Source organism: Sparus aurata, chromosome 12 (assembly GCF_900880675.1).
Source record: "Sparus aurata chromosome 12, fSpaAur1.1, whole genome shotgun sequence".
Lineage (NCBI taxonomy): Eukaryota > Metazoa > Chordata > Actinopteri > Spariformes > Sparidae > Sparus > Sparus aurata.
Genome location: NC_044198.1, coordinates 28,967,330 through 28,992,313, shown reverse-complemented (window position 1 = coordinate 28,992,313; position 24,984 = coordinate 28,967,330). Strand labels below are relative to the sequence as shown.

Sequence of the window (24,984 nt, the reverse complement as noted above, 5' to 3'; positions counted from 1 at the left end):
CAAGTATGCAACGTAAAGTGGTTCTAGACACTGTGAAACGCTTGGAAATAGCAGTATAGCCTTCCCCCTTAATATGAGCCTCCACCATCTTCTTTCTGAGCTCAAGACTGATTTCCTTTGTCTTTGGCATGGTGAGTAAAAGTAGTCCCTCTCAATAATGTGAACAAGTGCCTTGTTCCTAGGAGACCTTTTGTGCTGATTGAAGGCTCAGGTGTTGTTAGGAAGCCAGCTGACTGCACAGGTGTGTTTTGAAAGCAAAAAAAATCACGAGGTCTAACATTTTTGACTATATTTGATATAAAGCATTCCTAAAACTGATACCAAAAAAAATGATACTAATACCAAAAGTGACTAAATAGCACTAGTGAATATTTGATAATATCAAGTTTTATCAATGCTGCAATCAATGGGAAGAATTTTATGAAAATGTTCTATAATTCCTGGTGGCTAATAATTTTGGCCTCAACTGTACATGGAAGCTACTGTAAATTCTACAAGTTTTTAACATAAAACTGTTTATATAAAAGCAGGACACAAGGAGCGATAATAAGTGGGACACATGAGAGCGATTAACTCGACTTTTTAATCATCATGTTAACAAATATGGACAAATCAGCATGTAGATAGACACATAAACATAATTGACATCTTCTCAAGGGGAAATTGTTCACATTCAGCATCAGCTCATCATTTCTCCTGTGTATATTGATCCTCTGAGGATTCTTCAAGTAGCTCATTTAAAGTTCTGCAATTATGCATGAACCACTAGAACTGAACCACCTCCAAAATATCACTCACTGGTGACGGTGGCAGAAAGGAGGACACTGGACAAAGTGCTGGACATTGTTGACAATGCCATCCACCCCCTGCACACCAGCATCAGCAACCAGAGGAGCCTGTTCAGTGGAAGGCTGCTCCTTCCCAAGTGTAGGACCAACAGACTCAAGAACTCCTTTGTCCCGACATAGCCACAAATATCACAGAGAAGTCATTCAATTAATCGCTCTGGATAACCAGCTCATCTCCGTGGTAGAGGATCAGGGTTTTTGAATCCCCGGTATGCCCTTATTGACTCCACTTTCGAGTTACAATGTGCGCACTAGTTTCGTGGGTTTCATACAACAGAGCATGTAAAACAGCCGATAGAGATGCTGAACACTGTGAAATAGACAAGCAACACGTCCACGTCATTTAACATGACAACGTAAAGAGGCACCAAGCGTGTGCTGCGTCTCACACACTTCAGCTGCTGTACACGAGGGTCTGCTGTCACAGTGCAGCGTCACACTCACCTGCTAACACAAGGAAGGTGGAGGACAATACTGTAATAGCATATGCAGAATAAGACAGAGCCGTATGAAAGTATATACTTTGTTTCAACAAAATAAAAACAATATAAAGGAACAGCTTGGATGCAGGTACTTTTTTTCTTAATGCAGCTGTATTATCCAGGAAAATATTAGTTCAGGGAGTTTATTGTTTACTGTTTATTGTTTTACTTCCTATATTTAGTTTTGTAACTCTGTTTTTCTACTTGTCGGCTGCTGGAAATCCAATTTCGTTGTGGGAGTCATCCCAAAAGGATCAATAAAGAGAAGTCTAAGTCTAAGTCTATACTTTGGAAATACAAGGCTACTCGCCTGTACGTGTCATCAAATGTCTCGTCAAAGCAGACTGATCAGACAAACTTTCCCCAGGCAAAACTATGGTTTCTCACCTGTGTGAGTCCTCATGTGAGTTGTTAAGTTACTGGTTTGAGTAAAAGTCTTCCCACATGTTTTGCAAGTAAACGGTTTCTCACCTGTGTGAGTTCTCATGTGAACTATTAAGTGACTGTTTTTAGTAAAAGTCTTCCCACATGTTTTGCAAGTGAACAGTTTCTCACCTGTGTGAGTTCTCATGTGAACTATTAAGTGATTGTTTTTAGTAAAAGTCTTCCCACATGTTTTGCAAGTAAACAGTTTCTCACGTGTGTGAGTTCTCATGTGCCTTTTCAAACCACATGAATCAGAGAATGTTTTCCCACAGGTGTTGCAGGAATACGGCTTCTCACCTGTGTGGACTCTCGTGTGGATTGTTAACTGACTAAGAGTCCTGAAAGTCTTCCCACATGTTTTGCAAGAATATGGTTTCTCACCTGTGTGAGTTCTGATGTGACTTTTCAAACCAGATGAATCGGAGAATGTTTTCCCACAGGTGTTGCAAGAATACGGCTTCTCACCTGTGTGGGTTCTCGTATGTTTTTTTAAGTCACCACAATACCTGAAAGTCTTCAAACATATTTTGCAAGAATACGCCTTTTCACCTGTGTGGATTCTCATGTGAATTTTCAAAACAGATGAATTGGCGAATGTTTTCCCACAGGTGTTGCAAGAATACGGCTTCTCATCTGTGTGGATTCTTGCATGCATTTTTAACCCACCACAAAACGTGAAAGTCTTGCCACAGGTGTTGCAAGAATATGGCTTCTCACCTGTGTGGGTTCTCGTATGTTTTTTTAAGTCACCACAATACCTGAAAGTCTTCAAACATATTTTGCAAGAATACGCCTTTTCACCTGTGTGGATTCTCATGTGAATTTTCAAACCAGATGAATCGGAGAATGTTTTCCCACAGGTGTTGCAAGAATACGGTTTCTCACCTGTGTGGACTCTCGTATGTTTTTCTAAGTCACTCCAAGACCTGAAAGTCTTCCCACATGGTTTGCAAGAATATGGTCTCTCACCCGTGTGGATTCTTGTATGTATTTTTAACCCACCACAAAACCTGAATGTCTTCCCACATGTGTTGCAAGAATACGGCTTCTCACCTGTGTGGACTCTCATGTGGATTGTTAACTGACTAAGAGTCCTGAAATCTTTACCACATGTTTTGCAAGAATACGGTTTCTCGCCTGTGTGGATTCTCAGGTGTGCATTCAATTGGGACGTAAACTTAAAAGTCTTTCCAAATTTGTCAAAGCTGAAAGACTTTTCACCTGGGTGAGTGTTATGTTGAATGTCTGATGAGTTTTTTGCATCATCACTGTGACTTTTGCTTCTGTGATGTCCATTCTGTTGCTTCTGCTCTCCATCTCCAGCTGATCCTGAGTCTCCATGTTTTCCTCCTTTCTGGTCTGGGCTCTCAGCTACATGAGAGTTGTTAGAGAGGAGCTGGTGGTCACTTGTTGGTTCTGCTTCACTGTGGTCACTTTCCTCATAGGCTGGAGTCAACATGACGGTATCTGTCTCCACCTTCAGTACAAGCTGCTCTCCCTCCCGACTGGTGCAGAGTTCCTCCTGTTCCTCTTTAATCTCTGGAGGCTCTGGGTCCTCTTGGTCCAGACTGGAGTTCCTCTCCTGGTTACAGAGCTGCTGGTCAGCCAGAACCTCCTCCTCCTTACAGACATGTTGCTGTGGGAGCTCTGGAGGGACACACAACAAAAGACAGACAATATTTAATCAACCAATCAACCTTTATTTATCCTCCAGAGATCATTGAGAGGCAACCCTCATTTACAAGGGCATCGAGGCCCACAGAACAAAGGCCGAATAACAACAAGTAGAAATACTCAGAAAGTATCAATAGCCTCTTTCACACTGCCGTTTGCATGCGGGGATCCTGCGCCAATTCTCCGCCTCCTCCTCTGTGTGAAAGTTTCAGATGCAGCGAGGTTTGAAGTTTCTCTCCGGCGCTGATCCGCCTCTGGAGGTAGTATCAGGGCCGCATTATTGGTGAGCCGTCCCAGTGTGAACAGATAATCCGGAGGTGCAGAGCGAGGGCGTGTCGGCCTGACAGTCTGATAACTACACAGGTCCTTCACTCAACTAAATACAGAGAAATGTCCCACAGAGCAACGTTACAGGACCGAACGAAAGTAACGTAGTAACTGTTCTGTCTTTAGCAACTTATATGAGGAAAAGAAATACAACAGCTGTACGTGGAGAAGCGTCTGTCCTCCCGACTCTTCGTCACATTTCTGCTCAGAAAACAGCGTTTGTCACCGGCAAAAAACTTTAACTCACCGAGTGTTTGTGATGAAAATAAATCACTGCGACCGTCAGCCCTCCTGACCGAGACTTCAGGGAGCAATTCCCCCAGAAAACAGCCTCCGTCCCCGCGAGTGACAGTCAGACAGCGTCCTGTTTACTGATGGTGATTATGTATAATTATGTAATTTACCAAGAACAACTTCACTCCGTCACTTTTCAGAATGTTTGGTGGGTCAGGATCTCAATCACTACACATTATAACAGCATCCATATGATTATAAACTGTCAGCGGATTTTGGATTAACAGGGGGACACCTGGGAAACACCGACGTCATCAACATGACGTGTGCCATAACGCCTCTTTAGGAGCCGCAGCTTTCTGTGTGAATCACCATCGGCAGAGAATTGCCGAACCACCGCTCCGGAGATAATGCGGAGACGCTGTTTAAAAACGGCTAGTAGCTTCCAGGTCATGTGACCCACTGACTCCAAACCGATGCCGAATTGTATTAATACACTGGGTGATTAGGACACACTTTGTTATATGGACTTTACTGCTCCTAAAATGTTTGTTATCAATGTCTTTCATGTAAAATGTATTTTTCCCAATAGCTTCCATCTCATGTGACCCACTGACTCCAAATCAGTGCCGAAATGTCTTCCTAACAGGTTGAATGAGACACACCTCTTTCTGTTGAGTTTTAGTGCTCCTCACATGTTTCGGAACGTTTTGTGTGTAAAATCATCATTTTCTGAGCGGAGTTTCGCCGCGGTCTTCTATAGAACGGAGCCCAGCCGTGCAGCGGACACTCAGAACCTCCGGAGTCCCGGAGTGGAATGAACCAAAACGAGGGAAACACTCGTATGTTCGCTCCATGTAGTGAAACGTGGCTGCGATGCATATGTCCCCCTCTGTGGCCACTCCAGGGCTCTGAACATTAGTGTTATTAAAATAACAAACTTTTACTCACCTATCCTGTGTAACTTTACTTGGGGTTTCCAGCAGATATCCAGCATGACGCGCTGCCGATCGATCTCTTCCTCGTACTGGACGATAGTTGTTTTAAAAACTCTGAATATTTCTTCAGCAGCAGCAGTTAGTCGCTCGTTGACAAACTCTCTCAAACTCTCAACTGAACTCATTGTTCTTTAATTACTCATTCAATAATGAGCTGCGCTGTGACTCAGTACCGTCTTCACTTCATTCATTACACACAGCCAGCTAATGCTGCTAGCTGCTACTGTTTACTTCCGCTGGGTGTCACGCTCTAAAGCTCCGACAGGGGAAGTGAGGAGGCTTTTAGTTCCGCTTCAGATTGAAGACATTTGATTCACAACGGCCCTCATTTATCAATCTTGCGTGAAAACGGGTGCAGATCTGAGCGCAGAATTGGTCGTACGACAGGACACAGCAGTGGCGGACTGGGACAATAATTCAGGCCGAGAATTTGATGCCATTCCAGGCCACCCTTCTCATGCAGACCACTATATCTCTAGTTGTGTATTCTAACCCTATTTGATAGTTAAAAGAATTTTCCCCTGCGCTGGACTCTGAACCTCTCTCTCTCTCTCTTCCTCAACTTCTACTTCTGGTTGCTCTGCAGAATGAGATTGATGTTGCAAGTATAGCCTGATCATAAACTTGTATTATGCAGTCATCAATTGTATACCTCTTGATTACACTCCTACTTATAGTTTCATTAATAAATCACCTATTGATCTAAAAGCATACTCTGTGTGCTCTAAGTGGTACCTGGAGGTCCTGCTCTGTTTCTGACTGTGTATCGACACACTCCAGTTCTGCAGGAGCACCTGTGGTACCAGTGCTCCTGCTGCTTCCTTCTTCACCTTTGCAAGGAAAAACCAAAGAGCAGGCCATGTTTTAAGTTTATTTCACTGCTGTTTACATTTGAGCAATGTGTAAAAAACTACTGTAAAAACTACAAGTATTAATAAAATAAGTGTTTATATAAAAGCAGGACACGAGGAGCGATAATAAGTGGGACACATGAGAGCGAATAACTTGACTTTTTAATCATCATGTTAACAAATATGGACAAATCAACATGAAGATAGACACATAAACATATTTTGACATCTAAAGGGGAAATTGTTCACATTCAGCATCAGCTCATCATATCTCCTGTGTATATTGATCCTCTGAGGATTCTTCAAGAAGCTCATTGTTCTTCTGGAGTTTAATATTATTCTTCTTCCGTACGTTTTTTGTCCATTTTAAACTCCTTCAAATTGAGCTATTGAAACCATTCAACCATCAAAATGTTCAGCTTTTTAAGGACATTACTGCTGTTACTTTTGGAGATATTCAGCGTTTTCTGCAAAATTTCTCCCATTCATCCATATGGGGAATTTTTCAAATTTCATTCTGCTACAACTTCAGCATAACTTCAACTATAGAAACCGTTCAACTATCAAAATGTTCAGCATTTTAAGCTCCTTCAGCCTAGAGATTTTCAGCTTTTCAACTCTTCAACTTTTTCAGCAATTAAGTTTTTTCAAAAAAACAATTAACATTGCAGCAAATGGGAAAATCTTCAAATCCTCCTCAGAACTCATCAACTTTTAACCTCTTCTTCTCCCTCATACCTTGAGCTAGAGACACCATTCCAACCTTGAACTATTGACCCTGTATTCAGTTTTTAAAAATCTTGTACGATTTTGAAATGGTCGCAGTTTTAGTTTTAAGGATTTTAAGCCCGTCTTCTGAGTTTATAATGGGTGTGTATTGCGTGAGCTAGAGTGCGTGACATCAACAACTGCTACACCCCAGAGTGAGGAGCAGGTCCAAAAATGGGAGAAAAATTATCTTCAGCTTGATTTGGATCCCACACATTTTACTTGACATAGACAATATAGGCATAGAAATGTAGGAAATGTTGTTGGGTTTCAGCTGATGGTCTCATTTCAGCTGTAGGACTTACGGTTTTGCATGTAGAAGCCGGAGAGCGACAAGCACTCCTGAATCTTTCCCATAAACCGCAATGTTAATTTTGAGCCTACATTTCTGGAGGATCGCAGACAGTACCTGTTTTTATCTGTCGCTCCTGTGCCCTCATTATGCATTGTACAGAAATATAAACATCATGAGTGCGTTCAGCAATGTCTCCTGTTACTCAACATGTAATATTTTGGCAATAACTATTTTTTTTTTTCTCAAGAATCGCTGGGGTTTGGGAGGCATTTTCCTATTCATTCCTTATGGGGACATCTTCGTCTGTGTTTCTGCTCCTGCTGCAGCATGTCTGCAGCCATTTGAAGCTCTTTCTGCCTTTAACTTCTCACCTTTCCGCCTTTTTTCACCTTTTTAACCTCTTTCTGCCCTCTTACTCTACAACTTTTGGGCCTTTTCGTTCTTTTTTCACCTTTTTAGGCTCTTACCGGCCTCTTACTCTACAGCTTTTTAGCCTTTTCAGACATTCATTTTTCTGTGTTTTCAGCTCCTTCAAACATTCAACTTCATGTTCAGCAATTAAAATTTTCAACTTTTTCAACTCTTTCAGCCCTCCTAAGCTTATCTGCCTTTTCAGCTTTTTAAAATATTCATCTTCCTGCCTTTTCAACTCCTTCAAACATTCCGCTTCATGTTCACCTATGAAAATGTTAAACTTTATGAACTCTTTTAGCCCTCCTAAGCTTATCCCCCTTTTCAGCTTTTTAAAATAATCATCTTTCTTTTGAGCTACAGACACCATTCCAACTTTATAATATATAAATATTTTGGTGATAATGTTACAGTTTTTTCAAAAATCACAGGGGTTTGGCAGGCATTTTCCCATTCACATTGGGGACATTTTAATCTTTGGCTCTGCTCCTGCTCCACCATGTGTGCAGCCATTTTAAACTTTTTCTGCCTTTAAATTTTCTCCATGTCAACCTTTTTTCACCTCTTCAAGCTCTTTCATCTCTCTTTCTCTACTGCTCTTTAGCCTTTTCAGCCTTTATTCACCTTTTTAAGCTCTTTCAGCCCTCTTACTCTACAGCTTTTTAGCCTTTTTAGATATTCATCTTTCTGCCTTTTCAACTCCTTTAAATATTCAACTTCATGTTCAGCTAGAGAAACTGTTCAGCTATCCAAATGTTCCACTTTGTTAGCTTATTAAACCTATTACTTTTAAGCCTTTCTGCCTTACCAGCTAAATTTTGCTTTTCTGCAAATTCCTGACCATTCAACCTATAGTTTTATGCATGTTCGGCAGTACGTCCAGCAGAGTTCGCTTCAGCCTTCAGCATTCACACTGTAATTAATGCATGAAACACTAGAACTGAACCACCTCCAACATATCACTCACTGGTGACGGTGGCAGAAAGGAGGACACTGGACAAACTGCTGGACATTATTGACAATGCCAGCCACCCCCTGCACACCGTCATCAGCAACCAGAGGAGCCTGTTCAGTGGAAGGCTGCTCCTTCCCAAGTGTAGGACCAACAGACTCAAGAACTCCTTTGTCCCGACATGGCCACAAATATTACAGAGAGGTAATTCAATTAATCGCTCTGGATAACCAGCTCATCTCCGTGGTAGAGGATCAGGGTTTTTGAATCCCCGGTATGCCCTTATCACCTCGGCATTACATCACATTGACTCCACTTTACAATGTGCCGTTTTCGCAGCTGGAGAGGAGATGCTGAACGCTTCCTATATTTAATTTTGTACCTACGTTTTTCTACTTGTAGGCTGTTAAAAATCCAATTTCCCTGCAGGAGTCATCCCAAAAGGATCAATAAAGAGAAGTCCAAGGGTGTTTTCACACTGAACCGTAGTACCGTTCGCTAAAATCAGTGGTACGGTTTGCCTAATCTGCGCATTGTGAACACAAAGCACACCGGTTTCTTCTTCGCCTTCTTCACCATATTGTAACCTCCTTCGCTTGCTGTTGATCGGTAACGTGACTGAAGCCAGGAAACTCAAAAGTGTTACTAGAATCAGATGTTGTCTGATCATTTTTTGTTGCGACAAAGTTGTGCTCCGCAATGCAGTCTTCTTTTTAGGCTCCTCAATTGCTATCTCTATCTCTATCTCTCTATATATATACATATACATATACACACACCAGCTCTGGCCACCCGGTTGAAGAGATACACCAAGGAGGGAGAGGCCAGGAGAATAAACAAGCTGTTCTCCACTAAACCAGCCAAGGTGTACTCTCAGTGGCACAACCAAACAACAACAGCTAGTCAGACCCACCAAGAGTTGAGGTGGAAAAATACTGGAAAGACATATGGGAAAGAAAGGCATCACACAACACTGATGCCCAATGGTAAGTTGACCTAAGAGTTGACCACAGCAACCTCCCAGAACAAGAACCAGTAACCATCTCAATGGCAGACATCCAAGAAAGAGTGTCAAAGATGAAGAGCAGGATCTACAGCGATGACATAGGAATGTCATTCGGATTGGACAAGTGTGGCCAGATGGTCTCAAAGAGAGGTATGATGATCAGGGGGATCAATCTACCAGAGGGCAACATAGGTGATATCCAAGACAGCTACAAGTACCTGGGCATCCCACAGGCTAATGGAAACCATGAAGAGGCCACAAGGAAGTCAACCACAGCCAAATACCTCCAGAGAGTAAGGCAGGTCCTGAAAAGTCAGCTGAATGGTAGGAACAAGATCCAAGTCATCAACATGTTCGCACTACCAGTCATTAGATACCCCTCTGGTATCATAAGCTGGCCAAAGGAGGAGATAGAAGCCACAGATATCAAGACTAGAAAGCTCCTCACCATGCACGGAGGGTTCCACCCCAAGTGCAGCACCCTGAGGCTATACACTAAGCGGAAAGAGGGAGGCAGAGGGCTAGTGAGTGTCAAGGCCACGGTCCAGGGTGAAACATCAAAAATTCGAGAATACATCGAAAAAATGGCCCCGAAGGATGAACTGCTAAGTGAATGCCTCAGGCAGCAGAACCCTGATGAGAGGGCAGAGGAGGAGGAGCAGACAACCTGGGGGGACAAGCCCCTACATGTACCACCGTCAGATAGAGGAAGAGGCTGATATCAAGAAATCCTACCAGTGGCTGGAAAATGCTGGACTGACAGACAGCACAGAGGCACTAATCATGGCAGCACAAGAACAGGCCATAAGCATAAGAGCCCTTTTTGCCTTCTGATTCGTGTATTACGTATCGCTCCGCGCTCTAAAATCTTTACTCCGTAAGTAGTCCCGGTCACTTATCACAGCAGCTTCTTCGGTTGCTAAGCGACGTCAGCTGATCTGTGGAATACTTAATGTGGGAAAAAACTACTCCTATGCCACTAGTATGGATGAGTTTCACATTGACTTTAATATTTTTGGTAAATACGGTGATTTCGAGTCTTGGCAAAAGGCTGAGTTGTTGCCACCAGTCAAGAAAAGAAAAAGAGAGCAAAGCAGCGAAGAGGGATAAGCGAAACAGCGTTGGTGAGGCAAACTATATTTCTCTGCTGAAAAAACACTGAACGCCTGAACGGTAACATATAAATTGTAAAAAGACATACTGTGTGACGTTTTTTTTCGTGTTGGCAAGCAGCCGTGTAATTAGCGGGATAATGTATATCGGGAAAATAAGTCCCTTCAGGACGGATCATCCTGTCAGGAGAAAATAGAAATTAGCAAATAACCATATCTCCTTTTCGGTCGAAATTGTCCCACACAGAACTCCTTTTTGCTCGCTTCATTTTTGCTGTTAAGTGGGCTGTGGCGGAAAGCACGTAAAGGCACGCATTGCACCTGTCGACACGCTCCTATGAGTTGATTGACAAGTAGCTAAAAAAAACTTTAACCGATAGTATTAATCGGTCAAAGTTCCTGTTATCTGTTAACGGTTAAACGGTTAACCATGTGCATCCCTAAACTGGACATAGTGGTGGTGGATAAAGAGCAGAAGAGGGTGGTGGTGATAGATGTGGCAATCCCAGCTGACGCCAACATCAGGAAGAAGGAACGCGAGAAACTTGAGAAGTACCAACGGTTGAAAGAGCAACTGGAACGCTTGTGGAAGGTCAAGGCTAAGCGTGGTCCCCGTGGTAGTGGGAGCACTCGGGGCAGTAACCCTCAAACGGGGAGAGTGGCTCCAACAGATTCCAGAAACAACCTCTGAAGCCTCAGTCCAGAAGAGCGCAGTCCTAGTAACAGCCAAGATTCTGCGCAGAACCCTCAAACTCCCAGGCCTCTGGTAGAGGACCCGAGCTTGAGGATGACACAGATACCACCCTACCAGGATGAGAAGGAGATTTTATATATTATATATATATATATATATATATATATATATATATATATATATATATATATATATATATATATATATATATATATTATATATATATATATATATATATATATATATATATAGATATATATATATATATATATATATAATATATATTATATATATATATATTATATATATATATATATATATATATATATATATATATATATATATATATATATATACGCGGTCCTCTTTGTAATAAACTCACAGTGTGAACACAAAAAGAACTGAGTTCTTTTTCTGTTGGTCCATTTTTTGGTCCACTTATAGAGGACTGAGTTTGGTTCGCTTAAAGGGGTCTATGTGAAAACACCGTAAGTCTAAGTCTATACTTTGGAAATACAAGGCTACTCGCCTGTATGTGTCATCAAATGTTTTGTCAAAGATGACTGATCAGAGTGAGTTCTCATGTGACGTGTCAAGACATTGGTTGATTTAAAAGTCTTCCCACATATTTTGCACGTAAACGGTTTCTCACCTGTGTGGATTCTCATGTGAACTGTTAAGTTACTGGTTTTATTAAAAGTCTTCCCACATATTTGGCAAGAATATGGCCTCTCACCTGTGTGGATTCTCATGTGAGCTGTTACGGTACTGTCATGCTTGAAAGCTTTCCCACATATTTTGCAAGAATACGGCTTCTCACCTGTGTGAGTTCTAATGTGCCTTTTCAAACCACCTGATTCAGAGAATGTTTTCCCACATGTGTTGCAAGAATACGGCTTCTCACCTGTGTGGATTCTCGTATGTTTTTTTAACTCACCACCAGACCTGAAAGTCTTCCCACATGTTTTGCAAGAATATGGTTTCTCACCTTTGTGGATTCTCAAGTGGGATTCCAAGCGCTTACGTGTCCTGAAATCGTTCCCACATGTTTGGCAAGTAAACAGCTTTTCACCAGGGTGAGTTCTCATGTGCCTTTTCAAACTGGATGGATCAGAGAATGTTTTCCCACAGGTGATGCAAGAATACGGCTTCTCACCTGTGTGGACTCTCATGTGGATTGTTAACTGACTAAGAGTCCTGAAATCTTTACCACATGTTTTGCAAGAATACGGTTTCTCGCCCGTGTGGATTCTCAGGTGTGAATTCAAGTAGGACTTAAACTTAAAAGTCCTTCCACATGTGTCACAGCTGAAAGACGTTTCACCTGGGTGAGTGTTATGTTGAATGTCTGATGAGGAAGAGTTTTTATTTTGTCCGTGATGTCTTTTCTTTTTCTTCTGCTCTCCATCTCCAGCTGATCCTGAGTCTCCATGTTCTCCTCCTTTCTGGTCTGGGCTCTCAGCTACATGAGAGTTGTTAGAGAGGAGCTGGTGGTCACTTGTTGGTTCTGCTTCACTGTGGTCACTTTCCTCATAAGCTGGAGTCAACATGACGGTATCCGTCTCCACCTTCAGTACAAGCTGCTCTCCCTCCCGACTGGTGCAGAGTTCCTCCTGTTCCTCTTTAATCTCTGGAGGCTCTGGGTCCTCTTGGTCCAGACTGGAGTTCCTCTCCTGGTTACAGAGCTGCTGGTCAGCCAGAACCTCCTCCTTACAGACATGTTGCTGTGGAAGCTCTGGAGGGACACACAACAAAAGACAGACAACATTTAATCAACCTTTATTTATCCTCCAGAGATCATTGAGAGGCAAGGATGACAAGATGGTGCCGCTCCAGGTGGCTGCCTGTAGCTGCAGCTCCCGTCGTAAACTTTGTTTATTTGTTGTTCTATTCCTTTCTTTTTTTTTTTTCGGGCCAATCACAACTTGTTTGTGAAAGTTGTGACAATGGCTGGTCTAAGTTTTGTTACCCTTCTCCGTGTTCTCCTGTTACTTTTTCTAATATTTGTCACAGAGAACCTCGCCGGTAGAAGTGGGGGCATTGTTTACTCATGTGAACAGCTGATTGCACTGTGTAAGCCTGTGCTGCTGCCCGGAGACAGACCTGAGGTCCCGCAGGAGTTACAGAGGAGATGTCGGGGCTGCAGGTCTGGAGCCAAACGGAGGGAGAGAAGGAGGCATAAGCCAGCGGTACCGGCGATTATAATGGGAAACATGAGTTCTCTGGGGAATAAAACGGACGAACTTACAGCGCTCGTGAAGACCCAGAGGGAATACCATGAGTGTAGCATATTTTGCTTCAGAGAAACTTGGCTGCGCTCGCACATTCCGGACAACAGCATGGAGGTTCCTGGCTAAAGTTTCGACGGGGAGACAGAGACTGTTTAAAAAGTCGGAAGAAGAAGGGTGGCGGGCTTGCACTTTATGTGAGTGAGAGGTGGTGCAATCCCGGACATGTTAACATGAAAGAACGTCTCTGTACCCCGGACATTGAACTGCTGGCCACGGTTACCATTGTTATCGCTGTTTACATCCCCCCCGTCAGCTGATGCAGTGGTGGCCTGTGAGGTCATCAGCTCCGCTGCTGCCAAACTACAGACTGAACACCCGGATGCATTCATGGCTATTACAGGTGATTTTAATCGCGCCTCACTGGACAAAACTTTAAATAACTTTCACCAATATGTTGACTGCCCCACAAGAGACAATAAAACGCTGGATCTCCTGTATGCTAATGCTATGGATGGATATGACGCCACAGCCCTTCCCCCCTCGGCAGGTCAGACCACAGCTTGCTCATGATGACTCCGAAGTATGTCCCTCTTGTGAGAAGGCAGCCTGTGCACACCAGGACGGTGAAGAGGTGGACACTGGCGGCTGCTGAGGCACTGCAGGCCTGCTTCGAGCTGACAGACTGGGATGTACTATGTGAGCCTCATGGGGAGGACACTGATCTGATGACTGACTGCATCACTGATTACATCAGACTCTGTGAGGACACCAACATGCCAGCCTGGACCGTGCACTGCTTCTCCAACAACAAGCCCTGGATCAGTGACCTGAAGACACTTCTGAACAAGAAGAAGAGAGCTTTCAGGTCTGGAGACAGAGAGGAGCAGAAGAGAGTGCAGCACGAACTCAGACAGATGCTGAGGACATGTAAGGACAACTACAGGAGGAAGCTGGAGGCCAAACTCCAGCAGAACAGTGTGAGAGATGTGTGGACGGGAATGAAGAACATCACAGGGATGAAGGGAAAATACAGGCAGACATCAGGGAGCCTGGATAGAGCAAACCAGTCCAACCAGTTCTTTAACAGGTTTAGCTCACCTCCTGCCACCCCTCCGACACCCCCAGCCCCCCACACACCCAGACTGTCCCAAATGGCTCGACCCTCCCCCCAGCACTCTCCTGTACAGCATCTCCCCATCTGGCCCCCCTCCTTCTCCCCCTCCCCCTGAAGACATCTGCATCAACCCCCGCCCAACAGTAGCCCTTTTTAGATAGAAAAGGCGGCACATTTGCTCCAAGGTAAGGGCGGCAATGTGCCGGCCTGTCTTTCTAAAACCGAGGCGTAATATTCCTCCTTTTCCAGAAGCCGCCTCTGAGGTAGGTGTAAACATGTGACGTGACGTGAAGCTCGAAGTTGGGCTGTGAACAGTTGACAACGAATTTGACTTCAAAATAAGAGCTTTACATTGCACCCCATTGGAGTTTAGAACTGGGTTCTTAGCGGGGGGCTTTTAATTGAAAGTAGCGACCGTCCTTAGCTTGCTGCTACAACATCAAGCTAACACAACCAAACAGCTACAGAGACCGAGGAGACGCTAGCATCTCCTGGATCTCAGCGGCTGTCCAATTGTTCATCTTAATGTCCGCGGATGACGTGAAGGACTGACTGCTGTGATCAGCTGTTTCCTGGTCTTAAAACTCCCCGGCTGTGGGTCGCACTACAGTGCAGGTCATCCACACCTCCACCCATCTCACGCAGAGGCCGCCACATATCCGCCTCGTTTTTAGATAGCAGGCAGGCGGAAATAAGTGTTCCCTCCGAGGAGGAAAATCGGCAGACCAAAGCAGACCCCCGATTTGCCGCCCTCTATCTAAAAACGCTGACCGAGCCGCCAAAAGGAAGGGCAAAATGGCGCCTCGCTGCTCTGTCTAAAAACGGCTACTGACTACAGGCCAGGTAAAGAGGCAGCTGGAAACACCTCACCAGCGAAAGGCTGCAGGCCTGATGGCATCACACCCACGACCCTGAAGACCAGTGCCAGCCAGCTGTCTCCTGTACTGGGACATCTGTACAACCTGAGTCTGAGTCAGGAGAAGGTCCAGATGCTTTGGAAAAAATCCTGCTGGTTCCAGTCCCCAAGAAGTCGAGGCCATCCGACCGGTCGTTCTCACATCTCATGTGATGAAGGTCCTGGAGAGACAGGTCTTAGCCCAGCTGAGGCCACAGGTGAGGACGTTTCTGGACCCTTTGCAATTTGCCTATCAGCCCCATTTAGGAGTCGATGATGCTGTCATCTACCTGCTGCAATGAGCTCATATGCACCTGGATGGTGGAGGAGGCACTGTGAGGATCACATTCTTTGATTTCTCCAGTGATTTCATCACCATTCAGCCTCTGCTACTGGGTGAGAAGCTGCAGGTGATGGGAGTTAATGACACAATGATCTCCTGGACTCCTGACTACTTGACAGGCAGGCCACAGTTTCTCCGTATGGGCAGTGTTCTGTCTGACTTGGTGGTCAGTGATACAGGAGCTCCACAGGGAACTGTGCTTTCCCCATTCCTCTTCACCTGATACACGACTGACTTTCAGCACAACTCTGAGTCGTGTCACCTGCAGATGTTTTCTGACGACTCAGCTGTTGTCGGGTGTATAAGGGGAGGAGAGGAGGGTGAGTACAGGACACTGGTAGACGGCTTTGTAGAGTGGTCCAAACAGAATCACCTGAGGCTGAATGTCGACAAGACCAGAGAGATGGTGATCGACTTCAGGAGGAAGAAGATGCCTTCACAGCCACTACGGATAAGAGGGGAGGTGGTGGAAGAGGTGGAGGACTACAAATACCTGGGAGTGGTGATCGACAACAGACTGGACTGGAAATCTAATACGGAGGCTGTGTACAAGAAGGGGATGAGCAGACTCTATTTCCTGAGGAAGCTGAGATCCTTCAACGTGTGCAGAAAGATGTTGGAGATCTTTCACCAGTCTGTTGTTGCCAGCGTCATCTTCTTTGCTGCTGTGTGTTAGACCAGCAGCATCAGAGCCAGCGACACCAACAGACTTGATAAAATCATCAAGAAGGCTGGCTCTGTACCTGGTCTCAGGTTGGAGTCTTCTGAGACCGTGGTGGAGTGGTGAACGCTGAACAAACTGTTATCCATCATGGACAATGATCAGCAGCCTCTCCATCACACAGTAGACAGACAGCGGAGCTCCTTCTCTCACAGACTGCTGCAGCTCTGCTGTCGAAGGGACAGATTCAGGAAATCTTTCCTGCCACACACCATCACACTGTACAATAACAGCTAAAACTCTTGTCATAACACATATTGTCTGCGCACGTTGTTTTTTTACACACTCTGTTCACTGCACCTTATATTATATCTTGCACTACAGTCACTCTGCTTATTTATACATTTGTAAATACTTCCCGATATTTTTATGCAAAGTGAGAGCAAATGTTCAGTCAAAGTCAAAGTCAAATGTGACATGTCGGTGGGAATTTCATCATTTTAGGGGCAAGTCCATTTGGCCTTCACTCTGTTTTTTGTCAGGGGCACCAAGGCCACTGAGTAAAATTTATTGATTTACCTTTCAGATTGATACCATATTTTTAAATACCAATATCAAGTTAATGTTACATTACAAAACAGTTTTTTGTTAAGTAGGGTTAGGTGAGTTTTGTGACACTCCACTGAATATTAGTGTTACTGAATATTTCTCCCAAATAGAAATTCCTCAAAATTATGGCAAAGCAAATTTTTTCTATAACTGCCGACATGTCAGTTTAATGTATTCTCATTTATTTATCTATTTTTTGGTTCCTACCTACCTTCAGTTGAGGCGGGCTCATTGATTGTTTCTGTTTCTACACGGTACCACTTTAATGAAACACCGTCTGGCAGAGCACGGCAAGGGAGAAACCTCATGGTTGGCCTCCACACTCAGAAGAGTGAGCAAAGATAAAGAGTTACAACATTAAAAGTAAACTAAGAAGACGAAGAACGAAGAAAAGACAAGATTCAGCCCCTTTTGGTAGTGCTGTTGTTTATTGTTGTATTTGTGTAATAAAATTAAGCTAGGAACCTTGCATTAGCATGTATGTGATTGTTTACTTACCTTTTCCTCAGTTCTCACGGGTCGGTCGGTGACTGTGAATAAACCATGTTTTGAAACGATCTCGGGCCTCACGCTTGACTACCTAGAGGAGCTATATTTTCCAAACAAAAAAATTGTAGAATAACAGCAGGAGAATATTTTTTGTAGTTTCTCTTTTCAGTGTTGCATTTTGTTGTCCAGCCGCTCGTTTAGATGAAAATACGGTTGTAGTTCGTTGTCTATCGTACTACGGTAGGAAAGAGCCGTCAGTTGTGTTTTAACAAGGTTTCACTTATGAGTTATTGAATGGGAAGTTCGAATCTGTGAATATATTTCCAACTTTACCGGACTAAATCCTACCACATAAGTCAGTTGCGTATCATGTCAAACCGGCTGCGCTCGCTCGCTGTGCTGTAAGTTTCGTTGTTCTGTTTTGAGACACTGCTGCTGTGTGAGAGGCTTTCACCTGAGATCATCGTGATGATGAGTCTCCACCTGCGCAAACCGCAGAGTCACTGAAGTTACTGTGAGTGACTTCTGTGCACTCAGGTGGCTGTAATTCAGGGCAAGCTCAAAGTGTTTGTTGAAGAGTACCGGAGTGTCTGTTCCAGCCCCTCCCCTCTCTGTGCATGATGGAGGAGCAGCGCAGAGAGCTCCTGGTCAGCGGCTCGCCTGAAGCAAGGATCACAGCACAAATTTGAACTATATCGATGCGATATGGTCTAATTTCATATCACATTTAAAAAATATATCGATATAAGTTTTATATCGATATATCGCCCAGCCCTAATCGAGGCCCACAGAACAAAGGCTGAATAACAACAAGTAGAAATACTCAGAAAGTTTCAATAGCTTCCAGGTCATCTGACCCACTGACTCCAAACCGATGCTGAACTTTGTTAATACACTGGGTGATTAGGACACAACATGGAGTGAACTGCTCCTCCTATCTGTTTTTAATATCAAATGTATTTTTCCCAATAGTTTCCATCTCATGTGACCCACTGACTCCAAATCAGTGCCGAAATGTCTTCCTAACAGGTTGAATGAGACACACCTCTTTCTGTTGAGTTTTAGTGCTCCTCACATGTTTCGGAACGTTTTGTGTGTAAAATCATCATTTTCTGAGCGGAGTTTCGCCGCGGTCTTCTATAGAACGGAGCCCAGCCGTGCAGCGGACACTCAGAACCTCCGGAGTCCCGGAGTGGAATGAACCAAAACGAGGGAAACACTCGTATGTTCGCTCCATGTAGTGAAACGTGGCTGCGATGCATATGTCCCCCTCTGTGGCCACTCCAGGGCTCTGAACATTAGTGTTATTAAAATAACGAACTTTTACTCACCTATCCTGTGTAACTTTACTTGGGGTTTCCAGCAGATATCCAGCATGACGCGCTGCCGATCGATCTCTTCCTCGTACTGGACGATAGTTGTTTTAAAAACTCTGAATATTTCTTCAGCAGCAGCAGTTAGTCGCTCGTTGACAAACTCTCTCAAACTCTCAACTGAACTCATTGTTCTTTAATTACTCGTTCAGTAATGAGCTGCGCTGTGACTCAGTACCGTCTTCACTTCATTCATTACACACAGTCAGCTAATGCTGCTAGCTGCTACTGTTTACTTCTGTTACCTCGTGAGTGATCTGAAGATCAGACAGAGCCGCTACAAACCACGCCCCCTACAAACCACGTCCATACGACACTACGGTGGCTGTGGAGGTCCAGAGCACTTAGAAAGCAAACAGAATGGAAACATGTTTAACAACTTTAACGGTTGATTCAATGCAAACAATGCGCTTGAAATAATAAATTAATACAAAACAAAACATAAAGTATTGTAATTAAAAAGATTATAAAGGACTGATAAAAATGTCAGGACAGGAAGCGACAGAGGAAGATGAAGGTGAAGAAGGCTACAGGTCCAGATGGGATCAGCTCCAGACTCCTCAGGTTCTGTGCAGACCAGCTGTGCAGGATTGTGGAATATATCTTCAACCTGAGCCTGAAACTGGGGTTAGGATTAGCACCAAGATGTTTAATTCATCAACATCTTGACTAACATCAACTTTTTCCATTTCCTTATCGTTAATCTGCTTACAGAATTTGTCTCCTCGTACTTGGCAATGATGCAATGTAAAGTGGTTCTAGACACTGTGAAACACTTGGAAATAGCAGTATAGCCTTCCCCCTTATTATGAGCCTCCACCATCTTCTTTCTGAGCTCAAGACTGATTTCCTTTGTCTTTGGCATGGTGAGTAAAAGTAGTCCCTCTCAATAATGTGAACAAGTGCCTTGTTCCTAGGAGCCCCTTTGTGCTGATTGAAGGCTCAGGTGTTGTTAGAAAGCCAGCTGACTGCACAGGTGTGTTTTGAAAGCGAAAAAAAAATAATATATCAAATGAGGTCTAACATTTTTGAATATATTTGATATAAAGCATTCCTAAAACTGTATTTCATATTCCAAAACATACCAAAAGCGACTAAATAGCACTAGTGAATATTTGATTATATCAAGTTTTATCAATGCTGCAAACATTGGGAAGAATTTTAGGAAAATGTTCCATAATTCCTGGTGGCTAATAATGTTGACCTCAACTGTACATGACAGCAACTGTTAAATCTACAAGTATTTAACATATAACTGTTTATATAAAAGCAGGACAGGAGGAGCGATAATAAGTGGGACACATGAGAGCGATTAACTCGACTTTTTAATCATCATGTTAACAAATATGGACAAATCAGCATGAAGATAGACACAAACATAATTGACATCTTCTCAAGGGGAAATTGTTCACATTCAGCATCAGCTCATCATTTCTCCTGTGTATATTGATCCTCTGAGGATTCTTCAAGTAGCTCATTTAAAGTTAAAGTTCTGCAATTATGCATGAAACACTAGAACTGAACCACCTCCAACATATCACTCACTGGTGACTGTGGCAGAAAGGAGGACACTGGACAAACTGCTGGACATTATTGACAATGCCAGCCACCCCCTGCACACCATCATCAGCAACCAGAGGAGCCTGTTCAGTGGAAGGCTGCTCCTTCCCAAGTGTAGGACCAACAGACTCAAGAACTCCTTTGTCCCGACATGGCCACAAATATCACAGAGAAGTCATTCAATTAATCGCTCTGGATAACCAGCTCATCTCCGTGGTAGAGGATCAGGGTTTTTGATTCCCCGGTATGCCCTTATCACCTCGGCATTACATCACATTGACTCCACTTTCGAGTTACAATGTGCCGTAGGCGCACTAGTTTCGTGGGTCTCATACAGCAGAGCATGTAAAACAGCAGATACAGGAGATACTGAACACTGTGAAATAGACAAGCAACACGTCCACGTCTTTAACTGACAACGTAAAGAATATGAAAAAAGCAGTGATGATATGGAGGCACCAAGCGTGTGCTGCGTCTCACACACTTCAGCTGCTGTACACGAGGGTCTGCTGTCACAGTGCAGCGTCACACACTCACCTGCTAACACAAGGAAGGTGGAGGACAATACTGTAATAGCATTATGCAGACTAAGACAGAGCCGTATGAAAGTATAGACTTTGTTTCAACAAAATAAAAACAATATAAAGGAACAGCTTGGATGCAGGTGCTTTTTTCTTAATGCAGCTGTATTATCCAGGAAAATATTAGTTCAGGGAGTTTATTATTTACTGCTTATTGTTTAACTTCCTATATTTAGTTTTGTAACTCCGTTTTTCTACTTGTAGGCTGCTGGAAATCCAATTTCCTTGGATCAATAAAGAGAAGTCTAAGTCTATACTTTTGAAATACAAGGCTACTCGCCTGTACGTGTCATCAAACGTCTCGTCAAAGCAGACTGATCAGACAAACTTTCCCCAGGCAAAACTATGGTTTCTCACCTGTGTGAGTTCTCATGTGATATGTTAAGTGACTGCTTTTAGTAAAAGACTTCCAGCATGTTTTGCAAGTAAATGGTTTCTCACCTGTGTGAGTTCTCATGTGAACTATTAAGTTACTTTTTATATTAAAAGTCTTCCCACATGTTTTGCAAGTAAATGGTTTCTCACCTGTGTGAGTTCTCATGTGACGCATTAAGCTACTGGTTTGGCTGAAAGCTTTCCCACATGTTTTGCAAGTAAACGGTTTCTCACCTGTGTGAATTCTCTTGTGACGCATTAAGTTAGTGGTTTTAGTAAAAGCTTTCCCACATGTTGTGCAAGTAAATGGTTTCTCACCTGTGTGAGTTCTCATGTGACGCATTAAGGTACTGGTTTGGTTAAAAGCCTTCCCGCATGTTTTGCAAGTAAACGGTTTCTCACCTGTGTGAGTTCTCACGTGACTTTTCAAACCAGATGAATCAGAGAAGGTTTTCCCACAGGTGTTGCAAGAATACGGCTTCTCACCTGTGTGGATTCTCATGTGAGCTGTTAAGTGACTGTTTAGCAGGAAAGCTTTCCCACATATTTTGCAAGAATACGGCTTCTCACCTGTGTGGATTCTCTTATGCATTTTTAAGTCATCCAGAGATCTGAAAGTCTTCCCACATGTTTCGCAAGAATATGGCTTCTCACCTGTGTGGATTCTTGTATGTTTTTTTAACCCACCACACAACCTGAAAGTCTTCCCACAGGTGTTGCAAGAATACGGCTTCTCACCTGTGTGGACTCTCATGTGGATTGTTAACTGATGAAGAGTCCTGACATTTTTACCACATGTTTTGCAAGAATGCGGCTTCTCACCTGTGTGGACTTTCATGTGGATTGTTAACTGACTATTAGTCCTGAAATCTTTACTACATGTTTTGCAAGAATACGGTTTCTCACCTGTGTGGACTCTCATGTGGATTGTTAACTGATGAAGAGTCCTGAAATTTTTACCACATGTTTTGCAAGAATACGGTTTCTCGCCAGTGTGGATTCTCAGGTGTGCATTCAATTGGGACGTACACTTAAAGGTATTTCCACACGTGTCACATTTAAAGGACTTTTTACCTGGTTGAGTGTTATGTTGAATGTCTGATGAGTTTTTTGCATCATCACTGTGACTTTTGCTTCTATGACTTTTCTTTTTCTTCTGCTCTCCATCTCCAGCTGATCCTGAGTCTCCATGTTTTCCTCCTTTCTGGTCTGGGCTCTCAGCTACATGAGAGTTGTTAGAGAGGAGCTGGTGGTCACTTGTTGGTTCTGCTTCACTGTGGTCACTTTCCTCATAAGCTGGAGTCAACATGACGGTATCCGTCTCCACCTTCAGTACAAGCTGCTCTCCCTCCCGACTGGTGCAGAGTTCCTCCTGTTCCTCTTTAATCTCTGGAGGCTCTGGGTCCTCTTGGTCCAGACTGGAGTTCCTCTCCTGGTTACAGAGCTGCTGGTCAGCCAGAACCTCCTCCTCCTTACAGACATGTTGCTGTGGGAGCTCTGGAGGGACACACAACAAAAGACAGACAATATTTAATCAACCAATCAACCTTTATTTATCCTCCAGAGATCATTGAGAGGCAACCCTCATTTACAAGGGCACCGAGGCCCACAGAACAAAGGCCGAATAACAACAAGTAGAAATACTCAGAAAGTTTCAGTAGCTTCCAGGCAGGGTTTAAAATGTACACCCACCACTCGCCAAATGCGTATAAAAGTATGTTTTGGTGACTAAAATATATAGGTCACACGCCATTGGCAGGCTGGTGAAATGTGCCGACATTGCTATGTAACTTTCAACATGAATGCCAAACAGTAAAAAAGACAGTTTACAGCTACAGCAGAGCTACTGATTGCTGTCCACCGCCATTCAACATTTGAAAATGTATCAGGTTGTCTTGATGGCGAAGACGTAGAGGAAGCAGAAGACGTTAAAACCGAAGAGATTAGGTTAAAGATGTGGCCACACATTGGGGGTGTAAAACCACCCGAAGAGAGACGGCAGGAGGAGAGCTGTGGAGGAATACAGCAAAAAAGAAAATTTAACAAAAAGTGGCGGTTCAATGATATTGGGGTGAGGAGACAGTGGTTGGTGTACAACGGCAGTAAAGCCATAAAGTGCAACGTCCGTCAACGGTACTCGGTCAACCGTTCTTGCTCGTTTGTCGTCAGCACAATGAAACTAGAATCTGATTTAGATCAAATTAGACAGCAGAAGCTGGGCTACAATGTGTAAAAACATTTCTATATGACCCAAACACTACTTAAATATACAACTTCATTTATTACCACAACCCTAACCCAAGAATGTTGGCTTGGGGCTTAAAAGGTTAAACTTAAAAGCCTTTCCACATGTTTCACATTAGAAAGACTTTTTACCTGGATGAGTTTGAGCTGTGTGACGTCTTTTCTTTTTCTTCTGCTCTCCATCTCCAGCTGATCCTGAGTCTCCATGTTCTCCTCCTTTCTGGTCTGGGCTCTCAGCTACATGAGAGTTGTTAGAGAGGAGCTGGTGGTCACTTGTTGGTTCTGCTTCACTGTGGTCACTTTCCTCATAAGCTGGAGTCAACATGACGGTATCCGTCTCCACCTTCAGTACAAGCTGCTCTCCCTCCCGACTGGTGCAGAGTTCCTCCTGTTCCTCTTTAATCTCTGGAGGCTCTGGGTCCTCTTGGTCCAGACTGGAGTTCCTCTCCTGGTTACAGAGCTGCTGGTCAGCCAGAACCTCCTCCTCCTTACAGACATGTTGCTGTGGGAGCTCTGGAGGGACACACAACAAAAGACAGACAATATTTAATCAACCAATCAACCTTTATTTATCCTCCAGAGATCATTGAGAGGCAACCCTCATTTACAAGGGCACCGAGGCCCACAGAACAAAGGCCGAATAACAACAAGTAGAAATACTCAGAAAGTTTCAGTAGCTTCCAGGTCATGTGACCCACTGACTCCAAATCAGTGCCGAAATGTCTTCCTAACCGGTTGAATGAGACACACCTCTTTCTGTTGAGTTTTAGTGCTCCTCACATGTTTCGGAACGTTTTGTGTGTAAAATCATCATTTTCTGAGCGGAGTTTCGCCGCGGTCTTCTATAGAACGGGGCCCAGCCGTGCAGCGGACACTCAGAACCTCCGGAGTCCCGGAGTGGAATGAACCAAAACGAGGGAAACACTCGTATGTTCGCATGCTGCTCGTATGCTGCGATGCATATGTCCCCCTCTGTGGCCACTCCAGGGCTCTGAACATTAGTGTTATTAAAATAAGAAACTTTTACTCACCTATCCTGTGTAACTTTACTTGGGGTTTCCAGCAGATATCCAGCATGACGCGCTGCCGATCGATCTCTTCCTCGTACTGGACGATAGTTGTTTTAAAAACTCTGAATATTTCTTCAGCAGCAGCAGTTAGTCGCTCGTTGACAAACTCTCTCAAACTCTCAACTGAACTCATTGTTCTTTAATTACTCATTCAATAATGAGCTGCGCTGTGACTCAGTACCGTCTTCACTTCATTCATTACACACAGCCAGCTAATGCTGCTAGCTGCTACTGTTTACTTCTGTTACCTCGTGAGTGATCTGAAGATCAGACAGAGCCGCTACAAACCACGCCCCCTACAAAAACACGCCCATACGACACTACGGTGGCTGTGAAGGCCCATAGCACAAGTAAACAGAAA

The 24,984-nt window shown here is 43.7% G+C and overlaps 3 protein-coding genes across 3 annotated transcripts; all 3 read right to left on the bottom strand.

Moving 5' to 3' along the window:
* Nucleotides 1-564: 564 nt before the first annotated feature.
* On the bottom strand, nucleotides 565-3,184 carry LOC115592700 (zinc finger protein 658B-like). Its single transcript, XM_030435753.1, has one exon. The coding sequence runs from the start codon at nucleotides 2,823-2,825 to the stop codon at nucleotides 1,704-1,706; it is 1,122 nt and encodes a 373-aa protein (XP_030291613.1). The 5' UTR covers nucleotides 2,826-3,184; the 3' UTR covers nucleotides 565-1,703.
* An 8,255-nt stretch (nucleotides 3,185-11,439) lies between these two features.
* Nucleotides 11,440-22,383, bottom strand: LOC115592719 (zinc finger protein 26-like). The gene is made up of 2 exons (XM_030435776.1): nucleotides 21,279-22,383; nucleotides 11,440-12,386 (listed from the first exon to the last, which is right to left on the bottom strand). Exons 1-2 carry the CDS (start codon nucleotides 22,229-22,231, stop codon nucleotides 11,600-11,602), a joined length of 1,740 nt encoding a protein of 579 aa, XP_030291636.1. The 5' UTR covers nucleotides 22,232-22,383; the 3' UTR covers nucleotides 11,440-11,599.
* An 11-nt stretch (nucleotides 22,384-22,394) lies between these two features.
* Nucleotides 22,395-24,756, bottom strand: LOC115592934 (uncharacterized). The gene is made up of 4 exons (XM_030436199.1): nucleotides 24,585-24,756; nucleotides 23,686-24,066; nucleotides 22,758-22,806; nucleotides 22,395-22,407 (listed from the first exon to the last, which is right to left on the bottom strand). Exons 1-4 carry the CDS (start codon nucleotides 24,754-24,756, stop codon nucleotides 22,395-22,397), a joined length of 615 nt encoding a protein of 204 aa, XP_030292059.1.
* Nucleotides 24,757-24,984: the final 228 nt, after the last annotated feature.

What these genes read in the sequence shown, in the direction of transcription:
- LOC115592700 (XM_030435753.1), bottom strand. Translation starts at nt 2,825, where the DNA reads ATGAGAGTCCACACAGGTGAGAAGCCGTATTCTTGCAACACATGTGGG.
- LOC115592719 (XM_030435776.1), bottom strand. Translation starts at nt 22,231, where the DNA reads ATGAGAGTCCACACAGGTGAGAAACCGTATTCTTGCAAAACATGTAGT. An exon ending in CACACAGGTGAGAAACCATA is followed by an intron (nt 12,387 to 21,278) that starts GTTTTGCCTGGG and finishes AACGTCTTTCAG; the next exon opens with CTGTGACACATGTGGAAGGA.
- LOC115592934 (XM_030436199.1), bottom strand. Translation starts at nt 24,756, where the DNA reads ATGAGTTCAGTTGAGAGTTTGAGAGAGTTTGTCAACGAGCGACTAACT. An exon ending in AGTAAAGTTACACAGGATAG is followed by an intron (nt 24,067 to 24,584) that starts GTGAGTAAAAGT and finishes GTGTCCCTCCAG; the next exon opens with AGCTCCCACAGCAACATGTC. An exon ending in CACAGCTCAAACTCATCCAG is followed by an intron (nt 22,807 to 23,685) that starts GTAAAAAGTCTT and finishes GTGTCCCTCCAG; the next exon opens with AGCTCCCACAGCAACATGTC.